The sequence below is a fragment of the Xenopus tropicalis genome, chromosome 2, assembly GCF_000004195.4.
Source record: "Xenopus tropicalis strain Nigerian chromosome 2, UCB_Xtro_10.0, whole genome shotgun sequence".
Classification (NCBI taxonomy): Eukaryota; Metazoa; Chordata; class Amphibia; order Anura; family Pipidae; genus Xenopus; species Xenopus tropicalis.
Genome location: NC_030678.2, coordinates 174718737 through 174739588, shown reverse-complemented (window position 1 = coordinate 174739588; position 20852 = coordinate 174718737). Strand labels below are relative to the sequence as shown.

Below are 20852 nucleotides of genomic sequence, written 5' to 3'. Positions count from 1 at the left end.
GTGAGCTTACAATCTAAGGTCCCTATCCCATTCCCATCAGTCCCTGCCCCAGTGAGCTTACATTCTAAGGTCCCTATCCCATTCCCATCAGTCCCCGCCCCAGTGAGCTTACAATCTAAGGTCCCTATCACATTCCCATCAGTCCCTGCCCCAGTGAGCTTACAATCTAAGGTCCCTATCCCATTCCCATCAGTCCCTGCCCCAGTGAGCTTACAATCTAAGGTCCCTATCACATTCCCATCAGTCCCTGCCCCAGTGAGCTTACAATCTAAGGTCCCTATCCCATTCCCATCAGTCCCTGCCCCAGTGAGCTTACAATCTAAGGTCCCTATCCCATTCCCATCAGTCCCTGCCCCAGTGAGCTTACAATCTAAGGTCCCTATCCCATTCCCATCAGCCCCTGCCCCAGTGAGCTTACAATCTAAGGTCCCTATCCCATTCCCATCCAGGATAAAATGAAAAAACAGCAGCACTCCGGAAATGTTGTAGAAAAAAGTGACTTTACTCAAGTGCACACAGCTGTGTGCACTTGAGTAAAGTCACTTTTTTCTACAACATTTCCGGAGTGCTGCTGTTTTTTCATTTTATCCTGGATATTGTTTTACCCTGGCTGAGGGTTCAGCTTGCACCTGGGGCTACAATTAGCTGGTTTGTCCATTGTGTAGCACACCTTAATCAATTTGTTGATAATTATCCCATTCCCATCAGTCCCTGCCCCAGTGAGCTTACAATCTAAGGTCCCTATCCCATTCCCATCAGTCCCTGCCCCAGTGAGCTTACAATCTAAGGTCCCTATCACATTCCCATCAGCCCCTGCCCCAGTGAGCTTACAATCTAAGGTCCCTATCACATTCCCATCAGCCCCTGCCCCAGTGAGCTTACAATCTAAGGTCCCTATCACATTCCCATCAGTCCCTGCCCCAGTGAGCTTACAATCTAAGGTCCCTATCCCATGCCCATCAGTCCCTGCCCCAGTGAGCTTACAATCTAAGGTCCCTATCACATTCCCATCAGTCCCTGCCCCAGTGAGCTTACAATCTAAGGTCCCTATCCCATTCCCATCAGCCCCTGCCCCAGTGAGCTTACAATCTAAGGTCCCTATCACATTCCCATCAGTCCCTGCCCCAGTGAGCTTACAATCTAAGGTCCCTATCACATTCCCATCAGTCCCTGCCCCAGTGAGCTTACAATCTAAGGTCCCTATCCCATGCCCATCAGTCCCTGCCCCAGTGAGCTTACAATCTATATTTGACTTAAAGCCCTTGCTATGTAGGTAGCCAAGAACTCTCGGACCTGTCCCTTCAGACGTGTGCAAATTACCGTGGGTTTTGCCGACACCATTGCTTTGGGCGAGAGTTCTCCCTGGGGGCGTCCGGCTGCCCCAGAAAATTCAGGTATTTATTTGACACCGGATCCCTTGGCTCCATCTCTCTGTGCCTTTGGGATACACTGTTTTCTCATCAAGTTAATGTTTATAGAATGGAATAAATGTACCTTTCTCCCCAATAAGGTGCTGCGTTCCCGGCCCATAAGGTGCCGCAGTCTGGGCGCGCCCGGCAGAGATTTACCCTGAGGCCTGCGGATAAGGAAGGGTTACTGGCTTCCTGGCACCAAGATCCCCTCAGTAACCTACAGAAATACTCCCATGTAGAAACCAATAAAGCAGCCATTACAGGTTTGTTTGGCCCGTGAATGCGCTGAATGTGGCCCTGCCCGTGACAAGGCCAAGGCTCACAAACTTACTGGCTTAGCATATACAGGGGCTTTACTTTCCCTTTAACCAACCACCTTAGCAAAGGAGAAGACGCGATCAGAGACTGAACGGCAGTTTTATTAATTACAACATGGAGAATAAGCATAGTAGCGCCATCAACTAACCAGCACTGTGCCCCAAGGCCGTATGTATAAACTCTGTAGCAGGTGTGCCTTAACCAATATACACCCTGTGTTCTACATGGCACCAACATGGCGGTGTGTGTCCTGCCTGGGGCCCTACGGCTAATAACTTATTCAGTGTGGCCCCCTTCTGGTCAGGCCCGGACTGGCAATCTGTGGGTTCCGGCAAATGCCAGGGGGGGCTGTAAGGTGCCACAGACAGTCACTATTTATTGGGCTGGGGGGCTGTTTGTGCCTCTGGGTACTGGGAATGCCAGGGGGGGGGGCTGTAAGGTGCCACAGACAGTCACTATTTATTGGGCTGGGGGGGCTGTTTGTGCCTCTGGGTACTGGGAATGCCAGGGGGGCTGTAAGGTGCTACAGACAGTCACTATTTATTGGGCTGGGGGGGCTGTTTGTGCCTCTGGGTACTGGGAATGCCAGGGGGGCTGTAAGGTGCCACAGACAGTCACTATTTATTGGGCTGGGGGGGCTGTTTGTGCCTCTGGGTACTGGGAATGCCGGGGGGGCTGTAAGGTGCCACAGACAGTCATTATTTATTGGGCTGGGGGGGCTGTTTGTGCCTCTGGGTACTGGGAATGCCAGGGGGGCTGTAAGGTGCCACAGACAGTCACTATTTATTGGGCTGGGGGGGCTGTTTGTGCCTCTGGGTACTGGGAATGCCAGGGGGGCTGTAAGGTGCCACAGACAGTCACTATTTATTGGGCTGGGGGGGGCTGTTTGTGCCTCTGGGTACTGGGAATGCCAGGGGGCTGTAAGGTGCCACAGACAGTCACTATTTATTGGGCTGGGGGGGCTGTTTGTGCCTCTGGGTACTGGGAATGCCAGGGGGGCTGTAAGGTGCCACAGACAGTCACTATTTATTGGGCTGGGGGGGGGGGCTGTTTGTGTCTCTGGGTACTGGGAATGCCGGGGGGGCTGTAAGGTGCCACAGACAGTCACTATTTATTGGGCTGGGGGGGCTGTTTGTGCCTCTGGGTACTGGGAATGCCAGGGGGGCTGTAAGGTGCCACAGACAGTCACTATTTATTGGGCTGGGGGGCTGTTTGTGCCTCTGGGTACTGGGAATGCCAGGGGGACTGTAAGGTGCCACAGACAGTCACTATTTATTGGGCTGGGGGGCTGTTTGTGCCTCTGGGTACTGGGAATGCCAGGGGGGCTGTAAGGTGCCACAGACAGTCACTATTTATTGGGTTGGGGGGGCTGTTTGTGCCTCTGGGTACTGGGAATGCCGGGGGGGGCTGTAAGGTGCCACAGACAGTCACTATTTATTGGGCTGGGGGGGTGTTTGTGCCTCTGGGTACTGGGAATGCCGGGGGGCTGTAAGGTGCCACAGACAGTCACTATTTATTGGGCTGGGGGGGGCTGTTTGTGCCTCTGGGTACTGGGAATGCCAGGGGGGCTGTAAGGTGCCACAGACAGTCACTATTTATTGGGCTGGGGGGGGCTGTTTGTGCCTCTGGGTACTGGGAATGCCAGGGGGGCTGTAAGGTGCCACAGACAGTCACTATTTATTGGGCTGGGGGGGCTGTTTGTGCCTCTGGGTACTGGGAATGCCAGGGGGGCTGTAAGGTGCCACAGACAGTCACTATTTATTGGGCTGGGGGGGGGGCTGTTTGTGCCTCTGGGTACTGGGAATGCCGGGGGGGCTGTAAGGTGCCACAGACAGTCACTATTTATTGGGCTGGGGGGGCTGTTTGTGCCTCTGGGTACTGGGAATGCCAGGGGGGCTGTAAGGTGCCACAGACAGTCACTATTTATTGGGCTGGGGGGCTGTTTGGGCTTGAGTGATAGTGTAGCTGAATTCTGACTGGTCGCAGTGCCAACCATTGAGATGCCGTCATTACTTGTGTGTATATGGTGCCCAGCACACATTGCCCATTGGCACCTCAATTCCAAGCTCCCATTTAGTTGCCAGCGACACATTATATTAAGGGTAAATATTGGGTTAACCTTCCGTGTGCTGCTAGCGCTAGTGGGACTATACCATTCTGCTTCCCCCCTCAGTGTTTGGGCAGTCTAACAAACGTTAATGCACACAGTTAATTAACAAAAACAAATTAATTATTTTCATTTATACAATAAAGAAAAACAAGCAGAAAATACACATTTCCTCTTCTATCAATCACTTCTCCGCTGTGTCTGAAACATTTTATATTAATAATTTTCCAGAAAAAAAAAATGGCAACTTGCAATAAACATAAATATAGGGAAACTCTTCCCAAATTTGATTTAAGAAAAAAACTCAAAATATAGCACCGGGAAACAGATAGCGGAACCCGCTCCTCATTTCATCTAGAGGTAGTAAAGGCGGTTGGAAAGGGCCAAGTGGGGTTCTTTGTGAATGCTCTGCCCGACCAAGAAGGCCAGCTTGTGGGCATACTGGCACGGAGCCGGCACTCTGATCACTCCCTGTAATGTAATGAAGAAAAGCACAAGTCATTAGCTGCAATGGGTATTTACGAAACAGCTGTGGCCAATGAGAAACACTCTGTGTGGGTATCAGTTATGCACCGGCGCCTACACATAGGGCACCCAAACAATATCCAACTTGGAGGATGGAGGGGGGGCGCTACACATTAGAACTGCTTTCAGCTAACCTATTGTTTCTCCTACTCCCATGTAACTGGAGGAGTCCCAAGCCGGACTTGGATTTCTTACTATTGAGTGCTATTCTGATACCTACTGGGAGCTGCTATCTTGCTCCCTTCCCATTGTTCTGCTGATCGGCTGCTGGGGGGGGGGGGGAGGGGATATCACTCCAACTTGCAGCGCAGCAGTAAAGTGTGCCTGAGTCTGAGCTTTCAGCCAGCGCTACACATTAGAACTGCTTTCAGCTAACCTATTGTTTCTCCTACTCCCATGTAACTGGAGGAGTCCCAAGCCGGACTTGGATTTCTTACTATTGAGTGCTATTCTGATACCTACTGGGAGCTGCTATCTTGCTCCCTTCCCATTGTTCTGCTGATCGGCTGCTGGGGGTGAGGGGGGGGGGGATATCACTCCAACTTGCAGCGCAGCAGTAAAGTGTGCCTGAGTCTGAGCTTTCAGCCGGCGCTACACATTAGAACTGCTTTCAGCTAACCTATTGTTTCTCCTACTCCCATGTAACTGGAGGAGTCCCAAGCCGGACTTGGATTTCTTACTATTGAGTGCTATTCTGATACTCAATAGTAAGTAAAGCAAAGGGTTAAAAAAAATACCGTTTCCTATTGAAGGAAAGGTAACGCTGGAATACTTACAGGCCAGTTATAGTAAAGGTGGCAGAGTTTGTAGGTGAGGCGCTGCATGTAGTCGGGCTTCAGGCCGCTGCTATCATACACAACATTGTAGTGAGTAGGAGACACAGTCCCTTGCCTCACTGACTGGCTGACGATGAAGAAGTCGTACCTACACACAAGTGAACAAAATGCCTCAGGTTCAGGTGGAAATCTTTCACCGCCAGCAAGGATATTAAAAATGCAATAAAAAAAGAGCCCAGGACAGATGAACCCTGATTATTTTCAGTTTACCCTGAAATAAACTTAGTATTCTGTAGACCAACTGCAAATTGCATGTAGGAATTTCACATGTTACGCCCTTTTCTCTCTGACAGCCCCCTAGTTATTTAGACAGCTATAGGGGGTCCCCATATAAATGGAAAGTCATAGCATGACCCTTGCAGTTCTACAGTTCAGCCATAAGGTGGCACTGTGTTATAATATAAAAGGCTTAGCAGCCAGTGTACAGACCTGGGGCCAGATAGTGAATGAGCTCGGGTTCCACTGGGGAGAAGTATTACCTGAAAGCAGAGAGTAACCCATTGTTGCCCTGCGGGGATGATGTCAGTGTGACCTGTGATATGCACTGTCTATTAATGCTCCTATGTGTATCTGTTTAATAAATACATTCCTGATTAAGTTCAAGAACCACTGGAACCCATCATTATTGTGAGTTGCAGTTGCACAACACCTTGGCCTCCAATATATACGAGGGCTCAAACAGTCTCATACGGGTATGGGACCCATTATCCAGAATGCTCGGGACCTGGGGTTTTCCAGATAAGGGATCTTTCTGTAATTTGGATCTCCTACCTTAAGTCTACTAAAAGATTTTTTAAACATTAAATAAACCCAATAGGGCTGTTCTGCCCCTAATAAGGGGTAATTATATCTTAGTTGGGATCAAGTACAGGTACTGTTTTATTATTACAGAGAAAAGGGAATCATTTAACCATTAAATAAACCCAATAGGGCTGTTCTGCCCCAATAAGGGGTAATTATATCTTAGTTGGGATCAAGTACAGGTACTGTTTTATTATTACAGAGAAAAGGGAATCATTTAACCATTAAATAAACCCAATAGGGCTGTTCTGCCCCAATAAGGGGTAATTATATCTTAGTTGGGATCAAGTACAGGTACTGTTTTATTATTACAGAGAAAAGGGAATCATTTAACCATTAAATAAACCCAATAGGGCTGTTCTGCCCCAATAAGGGGTAATTATATCTTAGTTGGGATAAAGTACAGGTACTGTTTTATTATTACAGAGAAAAGGGAATCATTTAACCATGAAATAAACCCAATAGGGCTGTTCTGCCCCAATAAGGGGTAATTATATCTTAGTTGGGATCAAGTACAGGTACTCTTATTATTACAGAGAAAAGGAAATCATTTTTAAAAATTGGAATTATTTACTTATAATGGAGTCTATGGGAGACAGGCCTTCCCATAATTTTGAACTTTCTGGATAATGGGTTTCTGGATAACAGATCCCATACCTGTACTGGGTAAAGTTGGTGTGGTACACACATATAGTACATACCATTCAGGCCTGGTCACTTCTACATCCACGACGGTGCCCGGGGGAGGATTCTGTATCCTGCCTCCCAGGTGGGCAAAAAATCTGGCATTGATTCTCTTCTTTACTACAATTATGGACAGTTTGGGGCTGGGAAAGGAAAAAAAAAAAATTCCAAAAGTAAATACCTTGACTTTCAGCACAGTTGCAGTGAATAAAAACAGCCATTTTTTCCCCAGAGTCTCCAATATTAGACGTAAGTTTTACCTCTATTACATCGTTATAGCAGATTGGGGTTTAAATCTAATTGCTGAGTTGCTAGGGTCCAATTTAACCTAGCAACCAAGCAGTGATTTGAAAGAGAAACTGGAATATCAATTCTTGGAATATACAATCACAGCCAGCAGGCCGGCGCCATTTTGTGTGCTTTGTATCCCCCAAAATCTTATGCATTTGCCATCTAAGTGATATCTAGGAAGTGCTGAATAGAAAGTAAAAGTAGTTGTAATTAAAAATCTGAGCTGTCAATCATATATTGCCTGTCCCGCCTCTATAGAGGCAGGGCAGGAAATATATGATTGGCAGCTCAGATTTTTAAATACATTTATTACAGGGATGGATGATTTAATTAAAAAAAACATTTGGGGTTTCATGTTTTATTTTTATAGAACCAGGGTCAGACTGGGCTGAGACCCAACCGTGTTGCCGCTTCCCCTGGCCGCCGATGTCCGCCCCTGATGCGTTTCACATACATGCATTCAGGGGAGGGTATGGGGCCCCTGCAGGGGACGTGTCCGGCAGAGGTACCTTGGGGGGGTGCAGGGCCCCAGGGGACAACAGCACAATATAATAGTTAAGTGGGATGAATGAGCAGACAAAGCAGTACCAGTAATCTCTTCCTGCAGATTTAATGCAATCCAGGAACTGGGGGATTTCATAGTTCACCAGGGTCTTCAGCTGCCCATCTCCAACGCCATCCCGATAGATGAGAATGCGGGAAGGTAAGTTCTTGTTGCAGTTAAACCAGGCATGGAGCGAGGCTGGAAGAAGAAAACTCCCATTAGCAACAGGACAAATAACACACAGTAATTAACATTGGGCTTGGGGGACTGGGCCTGGGTACCAGTAAAATGTACAAGTAAATGGCCTGACTGATGGAGAAGCTAAGCAATAAAGCATTGTTGTGCCTCTTACCTAGGGGTGAAGACACATGGGGCAATAAAAAAAAAAAAAAAAAAAAAAAAAAAAAACAGACTAATCTGCATGCCACAAGCAGCACGTGATTGGTTGTGGAGATTCGTATATTAACCTATGGCAGCTACATCGCTGCAACAGTTTTTTTTTTGCCACTAGGTGGCAACCCTAGCGTAGAGTGCAACCATTCTCCTAGACAGAAGTGCAGGGAGGGCTCTTACACTACTGCCCAGGGAAGATATTACCCCCCTCTAGTTTTCCCTGGGTACCAAGTACATCTCTGTGCTTAGTAAAGAGAATTATTTATGGAAAATGGAGTGAATCATGTAATAAAGAAAACTAAAACTTTTGTAAGGGTGCTGCCACTTTTGGAATTTTTGAGACAAGTAGAAGGGCACATTGTACCACTTCAGAATAGGACACAATTACCTTGCAAACAGACTTTCAGACCATCCACAATTTCCTGCTTTTGGTCCTGAAGTACGCAGCGAGAATACCAGCTACAATATAATATGCAACACTTGAGTTACTGCAGATATGCATAGGTTATTGGAGGGAAAAACGGATCTCATTTGTTCATTTTAAACAAAATACAGAAACTACAAGTAAAACTGGGGAAGCCATGATTAGGAATGTCACTATAGCGCTGATGGAATCTCCACCACAGATCGCGGTTGAATGCATGTCGCAGGGGGTGGGGCCTATGGGATTGAGGCAGGGTCGGACTGGGCAGCCGGGACACCGGCAATATACCCGGTGGGCCCCGGGTCCTAGTGGGTCCCAGCGGCCCAGACCCGACCCTATTGCCCTTCCTCTGGCATTCAGGGGGTGGACATCAGATAGGGGCCCCTGCGGGGGATGCGGCCAGAGGAGGCACCTTGGGGGGTGGGGGACCCCTGGGGCGGCAGCCCCTGTGGACCCTGCACCCCCCAGTCCAACCCGGGACTGAGGTACAACGGATATATATATATATAATATAACGGAGCTCCAGTACAGCTGTTTGGGATTATTGCAATGCTACTTCCCCAACCTACAGAGCGAGATTTCTGTCATCACTGTCTGCCCCCAGGGGAATGGCATTAATGGCAGCTTGGGATTGCTATGTGTCCTCTTCACACCCACATATTGCTGGGGCTGGAGCATAGGATCAAAGCGGATGCTGTGGGTCTCCATCGTTTCAGCTTATTGGGCCTGAGCATTTATTACATTTCTGGATAATACCATAGCAGTAAGTTTTCTACTGAGTTAGTCTGTTAGTATATCCCCATCAGCAGTCCTACTCATGTAAATAATCTTAGGGTGGGAGAGGTCACCAAATAAGCAGATTGTCTCCCTATATATTGGGATATGATCGTTTGGCAGGAGAATGGAAGCAGGGATTGTATAAGGATTCTCTCTCATAAAGCTAAAGGATGAAAATGACACAACTGCTCTATTACCGAGTCAAATTTCTGTTCATACTGGCGACAAACCCAGCGATAGATCTTTTGCCTGACAAGGTATCATGGTAGCAATCAATGCCAATGACCATCATTTCACCAAGCTGGAACACAAATACAAAGGAAAGTCTGAATGAAGATGTTATAGGAGAGACCTGCTTATATTACATTACATTAACATTTATTTATAAAGCGCCAACATATTCCGCAGCGCTGTACAATAAGTGGGTTACATACATTGGACATACAGAGTAACATATAAAGCAATCAATAACCGATACAAGAGGTGAAGGGAGCCCTGCCCAAAAGAGCTTACACTCTACAGGGAATTACTGCATTTCATACATTGGGCATACAGAGTAACATATAAAGCAATCAGTAACCGATACAGGAGGGGAAGGGAGCCCTGCCCAAAAGAGCTTACACTCTACAGGGAATTACTGCATTTCATACATTGGGCATACAGAGTAACATATAAAGCAATCAGTAACCGATACAGGAGGGGAAGAGAGCCCTGCCCAAAAGAGCTTACACTCTACAAGGAGTAACATATAAAGCAATCAGTAACCGATACAGGAGAGGAAGGGAGCCCTGCCCAAAAGAGCTTACACTCTACAAGGAGTAACATATAAAGCAATCAGTAACCGATACAGGGGGGGAAGGGAGCCCTGCCCAAAAGAGCTTACACTCTACAAGGAGAAAGGGTTGAGACACAAGGTGTGGGAATGGGCATGACCAGAGTTGTGAGAGGTGGGGCACAGGGTATTGCTAAACTAGATTAGGGTAAGCCTCTCTAAATAAATGTGTTTTTAGAGATTTCTTGAAGGCAGAGAGATTGGTAGAAAGTCTGACAGTTTGTGGGAGCGAATTCCAGAGAAGGGGGGCAGCCCTTGCAAAGTCTTGAATGCGAGTGTGTGAGGGGGGAATGAGAGAGGAGTTGGGGAGCAGGTCAGTAGAGGAGCGTAACAAGCGGGTTGGATGGTACCTAGAGATGAGTTCAGACATGTAGGGTGGGGCAGAGTTATGGACTGCTTTAAATGTGAGGGTCAATAGCTTGAATTTTATCCTGGATGGTAGGGGAAGCCAGTGCAGGGATTGGCAGAGTGGCACGGCAGAGCAGGAGCGGTTGGAGAGGTGTATGAGCCTGGCAGCAGTATTCATTATGGACTGGAGAGGGGACAGTCTTTGGAGGGGAAGGCCAATTAATAGGGAGTTACAGTAGTCCAGGCGAGATATTATAAGAGAGTGAATAAGAATTTTGGCAGCATCTTGGGTGATAAATGATCGGATTTCGGAGATATTTCTTAGGTGAAAGTGACATGATTTGATAAGTGATTGGATATGAGGGGTGAAGGACAGGGCAGAATCAAGGATAACCCCAAGGCACCGGGCCTGGGAAGATGGGGTGATGGTAGAATTGTTAACCGTTATAGATACCTCGGGAACAATGTGGGCGTTGGATGGGGGAAAGAGAACCAGTTCAGTTTTAGAGAGGTTTAATTTCAGGTAACGTTGGGACATCCAAGTGGAGATAGCGGCCAGGCAGGAAGAGACGCGAGTTAGAAGCTCTGGGTTGAGATCAGGAGAGGAAAGATAGATCTGAGTATCGTCAGCATAGAGGTGGTACTGAAAGCCAAAAGAACTGATTAATTTGCCAAGTGAGGAGGTATAGAGAGAAAATAGTAAGGGGCCCAGGACAGAGCCTTGAGGAACCCCGACAGAAAGAGGCAAGGGAGAAGATGATTCCCCATTGTAAGAGACACTGAAGGATCGATCTGAGAGATAAGATGAAAACCAGGATAAGGCAGTGTCACGAAGGCCAAGAGAGCGGAGAGTCTGGAGGAGAAGAGGGGGATCCACAGTGTTAAAAGCAGCAGAGAGATCAAGAAGTATTAGTAGCGAGTAGTGTTTTTTGGCTTTAGCCGAAAGGAAGTCATTTGTTAGTCGGGTTACATAGTACATAGTTACATAGTTACATAGGGTTGAAAAAAGACCATTGTCCATCAAGTTCAACCCATCCGAGTAAACCCAGCACACAACCTATACTAACCAATCTATACACTCACATACATAAACTATATATATACAACCAGTAATACTAACTGTAGATATTAGTATCACAATAGCCTTGGATATTCTGCTTGTTCAAAAACTCATCCAGGCCCCTCTTATAGGCATTAACAGAATCTGCCATTACCCCATCACTAGGGGCATTCCCCAACCCCCTCACTGCCCTCACCGTGAGGAACCCCCTACGCTGCTTCAAATGGAAGCTCTGTTCCTCTAATCTATAGGGGTGACCTCTGGTGCGCTGATTGTTTTTATGGGAAAAAAGAACATCCCCCAACTGCCTATAATCCCCTCTAATGTACTTGTACAGAGTAATCATGTCCCCTCGCAAGCGCCTCTTTTCCAGAGAAAACAACCCCAACCTCGACAGTCTCACCTCATAGCTTAAATCTTCCATCCCCTTTACCAGTTTAGTTGCAGTCTCTGCACTCTCTCCAGCTCATTAATATCCTTCTTAAGGACTGGAGCCCAAAACTGCACTGCATACTCAAGGTGAGGCCTTACCAGGGACCTATAAAGCGGCAAAAATATGTTCTCATCCCTTGAGTCAATGCCCTTTTTTATACAAGACAGCACTTTATTTGCTGTAGTAGCCACAGAATGACACTGCCTGGAATTAGACAACTTGTGATCTACAAAAACCCCTAGATCCTTCTCCATTAAGGATACCCCCAACACACTACCATTCAGTAGATAGTTTGCGTTTATATTATTCCTACCAAAGTGCATAACTTTGCACTTGTCAACATTGAACCTCATTTCCCAGTTTGCTGCCCAGTTTTCCAATTTTGTCAAATCGCTCTGCAAAGCGGCACATCCTGCATGGAACTTATAGTTTTGCACAATTTAGTGTCATCAGCAAAAATAGAAACAGTACTGTCTATGCCCACCTCCAGGTCATTAATAAACAAGTTAAAAAGCAAAGGCCCAAGGACTGACCCCTGCGGTACCCACTAACCACACTGGCCCAATTAGAAAATGTTCCATTTACCACCACTCTTTGTACTCTATCCTTCAGCCAGTTCTCTATCCAATTACAAATATTATGTTCTAGGCCAATATTCCTCAATTTGATCATTAACCTTCTGTGCGGTACTGTATCAAACGCTTTAGCAAAATCTAAGTAGATGACATCAACTGCCATTCCAGCATCAAGGTTCCTGCTCACCTCCTCATAAAAGGCAACTAAATTAGTCTGGCAAGATCTGTTACGCATAAAACCATGCTGGCACAAACTAATAGTATTGTGAACTGCAATGTATTCAACTATCCTATCCCTTATTACCCCTTCCAGAAGCTTTCCTACTACTGATGTCAGACTAACAGGCCTATAGTTTTCAGGCTGAGAACGAGATCCCTTTTTAAATAACGGCACCACATTAGCAATCCGCCAGTCTCTCGGCACCATGCCAAACCTCAACGAATCCTGAAAAATTATGAGCAGTTTCGGTGGAATGTTGTTGTCTAAAACCAGATTGTAGGGGATCCAGGAGGTTATTGTCAGAGAGGAATAGCGCCATTCGGTTGTATACTAGGCGCTCAAGCAGTTTGGAAATGAATGGGAGCAGAGAGATAGGTCGGAGGTTAGTAGGATTGGAAGGATCTAGGGAGGGTTTTTTCAGAATAGGGGTTACCAATGCATGTTTCAGTTGGGAGGGAAAGATTCCAGTAGAGAGAGAGAGATTGAATAGATGAGTTAAGGCTTTGATAAGACAGGGGTTGGCATTACGTAGAAGTTTGGTAGGAATGGGATCAAGCGGGCAGGTAGTAAGGTGGGAGGAAGACAGCAGTTTTGAGACTTCCTCTTCAGTCACTGGGGAGAAGGAGCCAAGAAGAGACTGGGGAGCATGTAGGGAGGGAGGGGAATGGTTATGGGGATTTAGTTGTGCAATGTCACTTCGGATGGTGTCAATTTTATTTTTAAAGTGCTCCAGTACCCCATTTCCAGGGAAGAACTTTTTATGAGCAAAACAAAAGGTGTTACAATGACCTGAATGTCCAGAGCCCAGCCGTGTCTGTAATTAAGCTAAGCAAGGAAATAGATCTGGGTGACACTACAATTATTCAGAAAACCTTTAATACAGAAAACGTTATTACCATTTCCTATAGTTTTCTACTTTAAAAGGGCACCTACCTACCACCAAGAGGCAACAATTTGCTTGGGGGAAACAGTACTGTCAAAAAAAAAACCCCTTTACAAGCGCTTTACTGCCCCCACTAGGAGGGACCTCCCAGCAATGTTCCCTATAATTACTTGGTCAGCAAAAAAAATATTTTGTGTACAACAATTAAGCCCATGTGTGCAGGTCAGAATAAGTACAAAACAATGTGTTTTCACACAAAATTCCAGTGTGGGCAGCCATGTTGGGTAACACCCATGCCATAATGAGCGACATGGGCACTTGTGTGCATGTATGTGCCCAAACATGGCTGCCGACACTGGGAGATCCTTCCTGGTGTGGCAGCATAACGCTTGCGAGGGGCTTTTCTTAGAAAGTACTATTGTATCCCCCGACTGAGTGTGGTCTCTATTAGCCCACATCGTCACTGGGGGAAACAATTTTTGTATGAGAGGTGCCCTTAACCATTTTTACTTTTCCTCTGTAATAAAAGTACCTTACTATAGAGTTCTACTGTATAAATAGGGTTTAGTAGCCTTAATACATAGTGCTTCACATTATGGAAAGACCTTTTTTGGGAAACCTCGGGCCTAAACACTCGAGACGCGAAACTTACCGGTATTTCCACGCTCCACAGTTCTCCTCCCATCTTACAGTTCATCTGCATCGCAATTTTTGTAGCAACAGAGAGAACGGTTTGCGGTTTACTTAATGTACGAGCCACGACGCACTGACTCGGAGTGGGGATTTGAAGGCAGAGGTATTTCTTTATAGAGTCGTACTTCTCCTTATGAATGCTGGACAGTACACAGACTACCTGTGTTTGGAATAAAAACAAATATAAAAAGATATATGACATATTAACCACAAATAAAACCAGAGGGAAATAGTAAAACAGAGGATTCCCTGGGAGGCACACAACATGTGCCAATGACTTGGTGATTATTTCCCATCGCACTGTACGTACCATCTGCGTATCTGGATTGACTTCTGCATTCAAAACCTGTATATAGGAATTGGCTCTGTCATCTACTTCAAACCTAAAGATAAGTAATAATAGGACGGTTAAAAGCGCAGTTCAGTATGTACGCACTGCTTAGCGCTATGGCATACCAGGTATTTAGGCTTTGAATAGCAATGACCAAATGCCATAGTTCAATATAAGGAATAGACCAGAGAAGCAAAATACTGCATTCAAAGGACAAGTCAACCCAAAAAATGTTTTGCCTATTAAAAGAAAACATAATTCTAAGCAACATTGCAATATAGATTCATTACAAATTTACAATGTTTTTTTACTTATTTGTATATATAATTATAAGATATAAGAGCATGGAGACGTTCTTACATCCTCACATTATTCATCCTCATTCCGATCTGCTGTGCCACTTTATTTAGAGTCTGTACAAGAGTTTGAGCGGCATCGTAGCATCTCCTGGGGTACAGCAGCATCCAGTTATCCAGATGTCTCACACTGATCAGAGTTTGTCCTCTCATTTCTCGAGACCAGTCTGCAAACTGAGGGTTGTAATCTGCCTGCGCAAAGCAACAGGGGAATGAAATAAGCAACTGTTTTACAATTAACGGGGTTTCTTGAAGACAATGACTGCGTTTCTTACGGTTCTTCCAGCTTGCAGAATCCTTTCAGGAGGAGACACTCTGCCAACAAATGGCAATAGCTGTTTATCAAAATTTAGCCCCCAGTCTCGAAGCTCCTTCTGGACATTCTCATCTCTGAAAAAGAAGAGATCAGATTATATAGTACTTTCTCTTCAGTCACCTAAAAACAGTTTCAAATGGATACGGTCATGGACTGGATGTTGTGGTATCTTTAATACTACACTGTATTGCTTGCAAATTAATTTAATCCAACTCCTTAACTTGATATTGCAGTGCAGGGCCAGACAGCTCAGTGCATTATGCGGGAAACAACAAGCACAGCATAATGGATGTACTTTTGGGCACTACCTTAGCCATTCAATTCTAACTACCCGTTCTTTAACATCAGAGCTTTCCCTCTTACTAGGTGTTTTTCCAACCTCTGTACTTGTAATGCCAATACCCATTGCCTCTTATCTAATGACTTGGGGCATATTGTCACTGTCATGAATGCTGGAGCTACTGTAAAAGCTTTACTTATATGTGAATTGCTGTAAATTAATACTATACGTTAAAGGAACAGTAACACCAAAAAATGAAAGTGTATAAAAGTAACTAAAATATAATGTGCTGCTGCCCTGCACTGGTAAAAGTTGTGTGTTTACTTCAGAAAGTCTACTATAATTTATATAAATAAGCTGCTGTGTAGCCATGGAGGCAGCCATTGAAAGGAGAAAAGGCACAGGCACATAGCATATAACAGATAAAACACTATTGTATTCTACAGAACTTATCTGTTATCTGCTATGTAATCTGTGCCTTTTCTCCAGCTTGAATGGCTGCCCCCGTGGCTACACAGCAGCTTATTATATAAATTATAGTAGTGTTACTGTAGCAAACACACCAGTTGTACCAGTGCAGGGCAACAGTGCATTATATTTTTATTACTTTAAAGCTCTTTCATTTTTTGGTGTTACTGTTCCTTTAATGGTAGATTCCCTCTGGCTCACACTCCAGTTCATAATAGGGGTGCACTGGTCCACCAGTACCAGAACACAAACCAGAAGGCATAACTCAGGAGATCAATCATTTCTCCAGAATTCAGCTGTATCAGGGCAGTTTAGGAAAACCATAAAAAAACATACCCTGTACCCCCCCCCCCCCCCACCTGAAACAGACTGTCTGGGCAAAGACCGATAGCATTGAGATGTGTAGGCATTCTATATGCCCTGTGTATAGTACAATATTCTCCGAGTATAATTATGAGTATAATATACGAGTCCAGATGGGGTATGTCCGCAAACCACAAATAATGTGCAAAACCGATAACCTCTCTGGCAGTAGCGGGACACCAGTCCCTTTGTTTTAGGGGCCCTCAGGAAACTCTTAAGATCTGATGTGTTCAGTTCTGGTGGTTGTGGGTATTGGCTTTTAGCTGCATGCCTGAGCTGCAGGTATCAGTAAAACCTTATTTTGGGGATATCATGCTCTGAAAAAGAAATTGAACACCTGGTCTACATCTGACAGAGTCAGGTACTTGATCTTATTTGCTGTGTAGACTGTCCGTATCAAGGGCGTAGGCTCCCCAAGTACCCTCTTTGAAGTGGATATTTGCAGGGGCTTTCGTGGATATGGTATACAGATATTGGAAAGACAGCACTTTCTGTCAAGGGAGCCAATATACAATATACACCAGCTGGGAAGCCAAATAGTACAAAGAAAAAAAAGTAATGTGAAATTGCCTGTCCCCCTAGACTACAGGGCTATTAATTGCTTTAAAATTAAAGTGGCTGTTTGAGTCTTACCCACTTCAGGCTTTGCCAACTCATCTTTAGGTGATCAGGTATGTTGGACTTACTTGTGAATGTAGTTCAGGAACCTCGCAACTTGTTTCTCTCTCTGGTCTGGGGGCAGCCTTGTGTGAACTGCCAGGTCTCTCATGACACCAAAATCATTCCTCATTCTATCGGTCAAACCTTTCACAGAAGGGCAAATGTTACAATCCAGGGAAAAATAAGACTTAAGTAGATTCAGAATTGTACACTGGGGGTGAGAACATAAATGCACTCTGGTCAGACAGGAACCAGCCAAATATGTTCTGTGTTAAAAGAACCTTCCATTCCAGTAACGTGCAATGCAGTGCAGCGTGTTGCCTTTAAATGCACTCTAATAACTGTTTCTTGATGCAGGTATAGCAGCTCTAACAGAAAAGGTGCAAAAATCACCTGTAAGGTTGCACAATTCAGGCACTAAAACGATAGGCCCTGTGTCACCCCCAGGCCTCACCCTTCTCGGTATGTTGGCAATAAGAGCCTGTCTCAGATCTCTGATTTCTTTATTATATTGCTAAATAAAAACAAAAAAAAAGTAAAAGATTAAGGACATTGCAAATGTGTGAAACTTACACCATGGTTGCACAATCCCTTATGGCTGAAGCTGGACTGAAAATCTGTAGATTCTGGCAAATGGCAGAGGGGCTTCTATAAGCTGCCATACACAGTTACTGTTTAACGGGCCAGTAGGGATTGTATGAGCCATCGTGTACTTGAAACTCAGTCTAGACATGGGCTGGCGTGGTTTTATTATTCTTACTACACCCTATGGAAGAATCAGACAGCTCAGCATGACCAAATGATGCAGCTCTCCCCATCATGATAGCAGGTACTGCTGGGCTGGGGATGGCACAGTGTGTACCCCTACTTTCCTAGTAATCACTTCTATCAATTTTTATGGGATGGGTCAGTATCACTTGGAATGGTCCCCTCACTACAATAAAACCAGTGAACCCCCAGTACTTTCAGACACATCTTGCTGTGATTCTTAATAAAAAAGGTATTTGGATGCACAGACAAAATAAATCGAATTACTTGGAAAATCATAAATACATTTATGGTGCAAGTAAAAATCCCAATGTTATTAAACCCAATAAAACACTAGCAGTTTCAAGAATCATCATCATCCATGTCAGGGTACAAAAGACATTTTCGGCTGCACTTCGACCATTGCCCCCTATGGAGAAATTTCCTATTCATTAAGCTTCAAAAACTTCTGCTTGAGTTGGATGAATAAGAAAAGGGTTAATGCTGTACTTAGAAGTAGAAACCCAACTTAAACATAATTTTGAGTTGGAAATTAAATAAACAGAAGCTGCAAGGAACCAAATAACCCAGCAGAACAAGTGTATTTATATATTTTATTTTTTTGATAATCCTGATGGAAGGCATTATAGGTAGCAGGTTTTGCCTGCTTATTGCATAAGAAACAAAAAAGAAAATCTCATTACCATTCTGTAGTAATCCACAAAGCTAATATCACTGCCATCTGACTTCTTGAAGGTGGACTGCGGAGTCATATTCCAGCATATCTCATCAATACGGTAGGTTTTGTTGTTGTACCTAGAGAGTGAAATGCATCAGTTATGTCATACATATACACCACCCTAATGTATACTGGCTGCAGAAATAAATGCCCAAGGCACAGTGTAGCCACTAGATGAAAATCCTGTTTTCTGTTATCCATTCTGATGTGCCCCTTATTAAAACCTTTCATTACATCTGAGCATTTATATGGACTCCAATACCTTCAATAGTTTGTTCCTATCCCTAGTGCATGCAGTGGGGGTCAGACTTGCCGGTTCAAGCATCCCTTGGAGCTCCAACCTTCAGCCAGCCCTTAGCTCATAACAAGGTTGCAAATGTAGGAGTTGCACATAATGATGCAGACCAATGCAGGCAGCTTGCGCAAACCCCTAGTTCTCCTACAAAAGCTTTTAGATAACCAACAACCCATATAAGCTAGACCAACCCTGTCTCACAATGGTAACAGTCACCTTTTTAAAGAGTTACTACATGAGGAGCGTTGTTACAGTAACACTCACTTTGTAAGTACAATCTGCCCGAGCAGTTCTTTCGTGACAGCATCGGCGAAGTCTCTGTCTCCGTGCATGCGATACAGTTTGGTCATAACATCCAGTACGGTCTCGCTTCTCAAAACTTTATGGCTCACATCGAGACTCAGCATAATGCTAGTTTCGTACTGCAGGATGGATGTAGTGAAGCCTGGCCAGATAGTTAGACTGGAACAAAGAAGAATTAGGAGCATTTCAGTGATCCCCTCATAAGCAACAGGTTTCTCACTATCCCCTTAAATGTTGCTCCCAGTGGCCTCAAAGCAGGTGTTTATCTTTAAATTCCTGGCTTGAAGGAACATTTTGATTGCTTAAAAACCTGGTGTAATGCCAAAAAGTCCACAAAGGCAATGCCAAAAAGCCCCTGTTGGGAGCCCCTGTAACTTTTTTCAATTGAATGTGGCAATTGCGTATAAAAGGTTGGGGACTCCCGGTCTAAAGAGTTAACTTTCATGACCTTCAGTTGCTGAAAAGGAAAAGCTATAGAAAAAGAATTTCACATTGTTAAAGGAACAGTAACACCAAAAAATTTATATATTTTAAAGAAATTAAACTATAATGTACTGCTGCCCTGCACTGGTAAAAGTTTTGTGTTTGCTTCAGAAACATTACTACTGATTACTGATATAAACCCTGGTGTGTAGCCATGGGGGCAGCCATTCAAAAGAAGAAAAGGCACAGGTTATATAGCAGCTAACAAATAAACCCTGTAGAATACAATGGTGTCTTATCTGCTATGTAACCTGTGCCTTTTCTCCTTTTTTCCAGCCTCAATGGCTGCCCCCGGGGCTACACAGCGGGGTATTTATATAAACTATAGTAGGGTTTCTGTAGCAAACACTCCAGCTGTACCAGTGCAGGAACGGCTGCCCCCGGGGCTACACAGCGGGGTATAGCAAACACCCCAGCTGTACCAGTGCAGGAATGGCTGCCCCCGGGGCTACACAGCGGGGTATTTATATAAACTATAGTAGGGTTTCTGTAGCAAACACCCCAGCTGTACCAGTGCAGGAACGGCTGCCCCCGGGGCTACACAGCGGGTATTTATATAAACTATAGTAGGGTTTCTGTAGCAAACACCCCAGCTGTACCAGTGCAGGAATGGCTGCCCCCGGGGCTACACAGCGGGGTATTTATATAAACTATAGTAGGGTTTCTGTAGCAAACACCCCAGCTGTACCAGTGCAGGAACGGCTGCCCCCGGGGCTACACAGCGGGGTATTTATATAAACTATAGTAGGGTTTCTGTAGCAAACACCCCAGCTGTACCAATGCAGGAATGGTTGCCCCCGGGGCTACACAGCGGGGTATTTATATAAACTATAGTAGGGTTTCTGTAGCAAACACCCCAGCTGTACCAGTGCAGGAACGGCTGCCCCCGGGGCTACACAGCGGGGTATTTATATAAACTATAGTAGGGTTTCTGTAGCAAACACCCCAGCTGTACCAGTGCAGGAATGGCTGCCCCGGGGCTACACAGCGGGGTATTTATATAAACTATAGTAGGGTTTCTGTAGCAAACACCCCAGCTGTACCAGTGCAGGAATGGCTGCCCCCGGGGCTACACAGCGGGGTATTTATATAAACTATAGTAGGGTTTCTGTAGCAAACACCCCAGCTGTACCGGTGCAGGAATGGCTGCCCCCGGGGCTACACAGCGGGGTATTTATATATAGTAGGGTTTCTGTAGCAAACACCCCAGCTGTACCGGTGCAGGAATGGCTGCCCCCGGGGCTACACAGCGGGGTATTTATATAAACTATAGTAGGGTTTCTGTAGCAAACACCCCAGCTGTACCAGTGCAGGAATGGCTGCCCCCGGGGCTACACAGCGGGGTATTTATATAA

At 45.3% G+C, this 20852-nt stretch overlaps 1 protein-coding gene and 1 pseudogene across 3 annotated transcripts in view; one reads left to right on the top strand and one right to left on the bottom strand.

The window, feature by feature from the left end:
* Positions 1–20852, top strand: part of LOC116406442 — a 954163-nt pseudogene that overhangs the window by 683972 nt on the left and 249339 nt on the right.
* Positions 3612–20852, bottom strand: part of piwil3 (piwi-like RNA-mediated gene silencing 3) — a 31564-nt gene continuing 14323 nt past the window's right edge. For all 3 annotated transcript variants that reach the window (XM_031896275.1, XM_031896274.1, XM_031896276.1), the window contains 14 exons: positions 18976–19173; positions 18382–18493; positions 17324–17444; positions 16957–17074; positions 15119–15233; positions 14848–15035; positions 14467–14539; positions 14116–14316; positions 9310–9413; positions 8300–8370; positions 7563–7716; positions 6701–6826; positions 5139–5286; positions 3612–4308 (listed from right to left, as the gene is read on the bottom strand). In XM_031896275.1, the coding sequence (XP_031752135.1) occupies positions 4192–4308; positions 5139–5286; positions 6701–6826; positions 7563–7716; positions 8300–8370; positions 9310–9413; positions 14116–14316; positions 14467–14539; positions 14848–15035; positions 15119–15233; positions 16957–17074; positions 17324–17444; positions 18382–18493; positions 18976–19173 (1846 nt within the window). In that variant the 3' untranslated portion in view covers positions 3612–4191. The remainder of the gene's footprint in view (positions 4309–5138; positions 5287–6700; positions 6827–7562; positions 7717–8299; positions 8371–9309; positions 9414–14115; positions 14317–14466; positions 14540–14847; positions 15036–15118; positions 15234–16956; positions 17075–17323; positions 17445–18381; positions 18494–18975; positions 19174–20852) is intronic.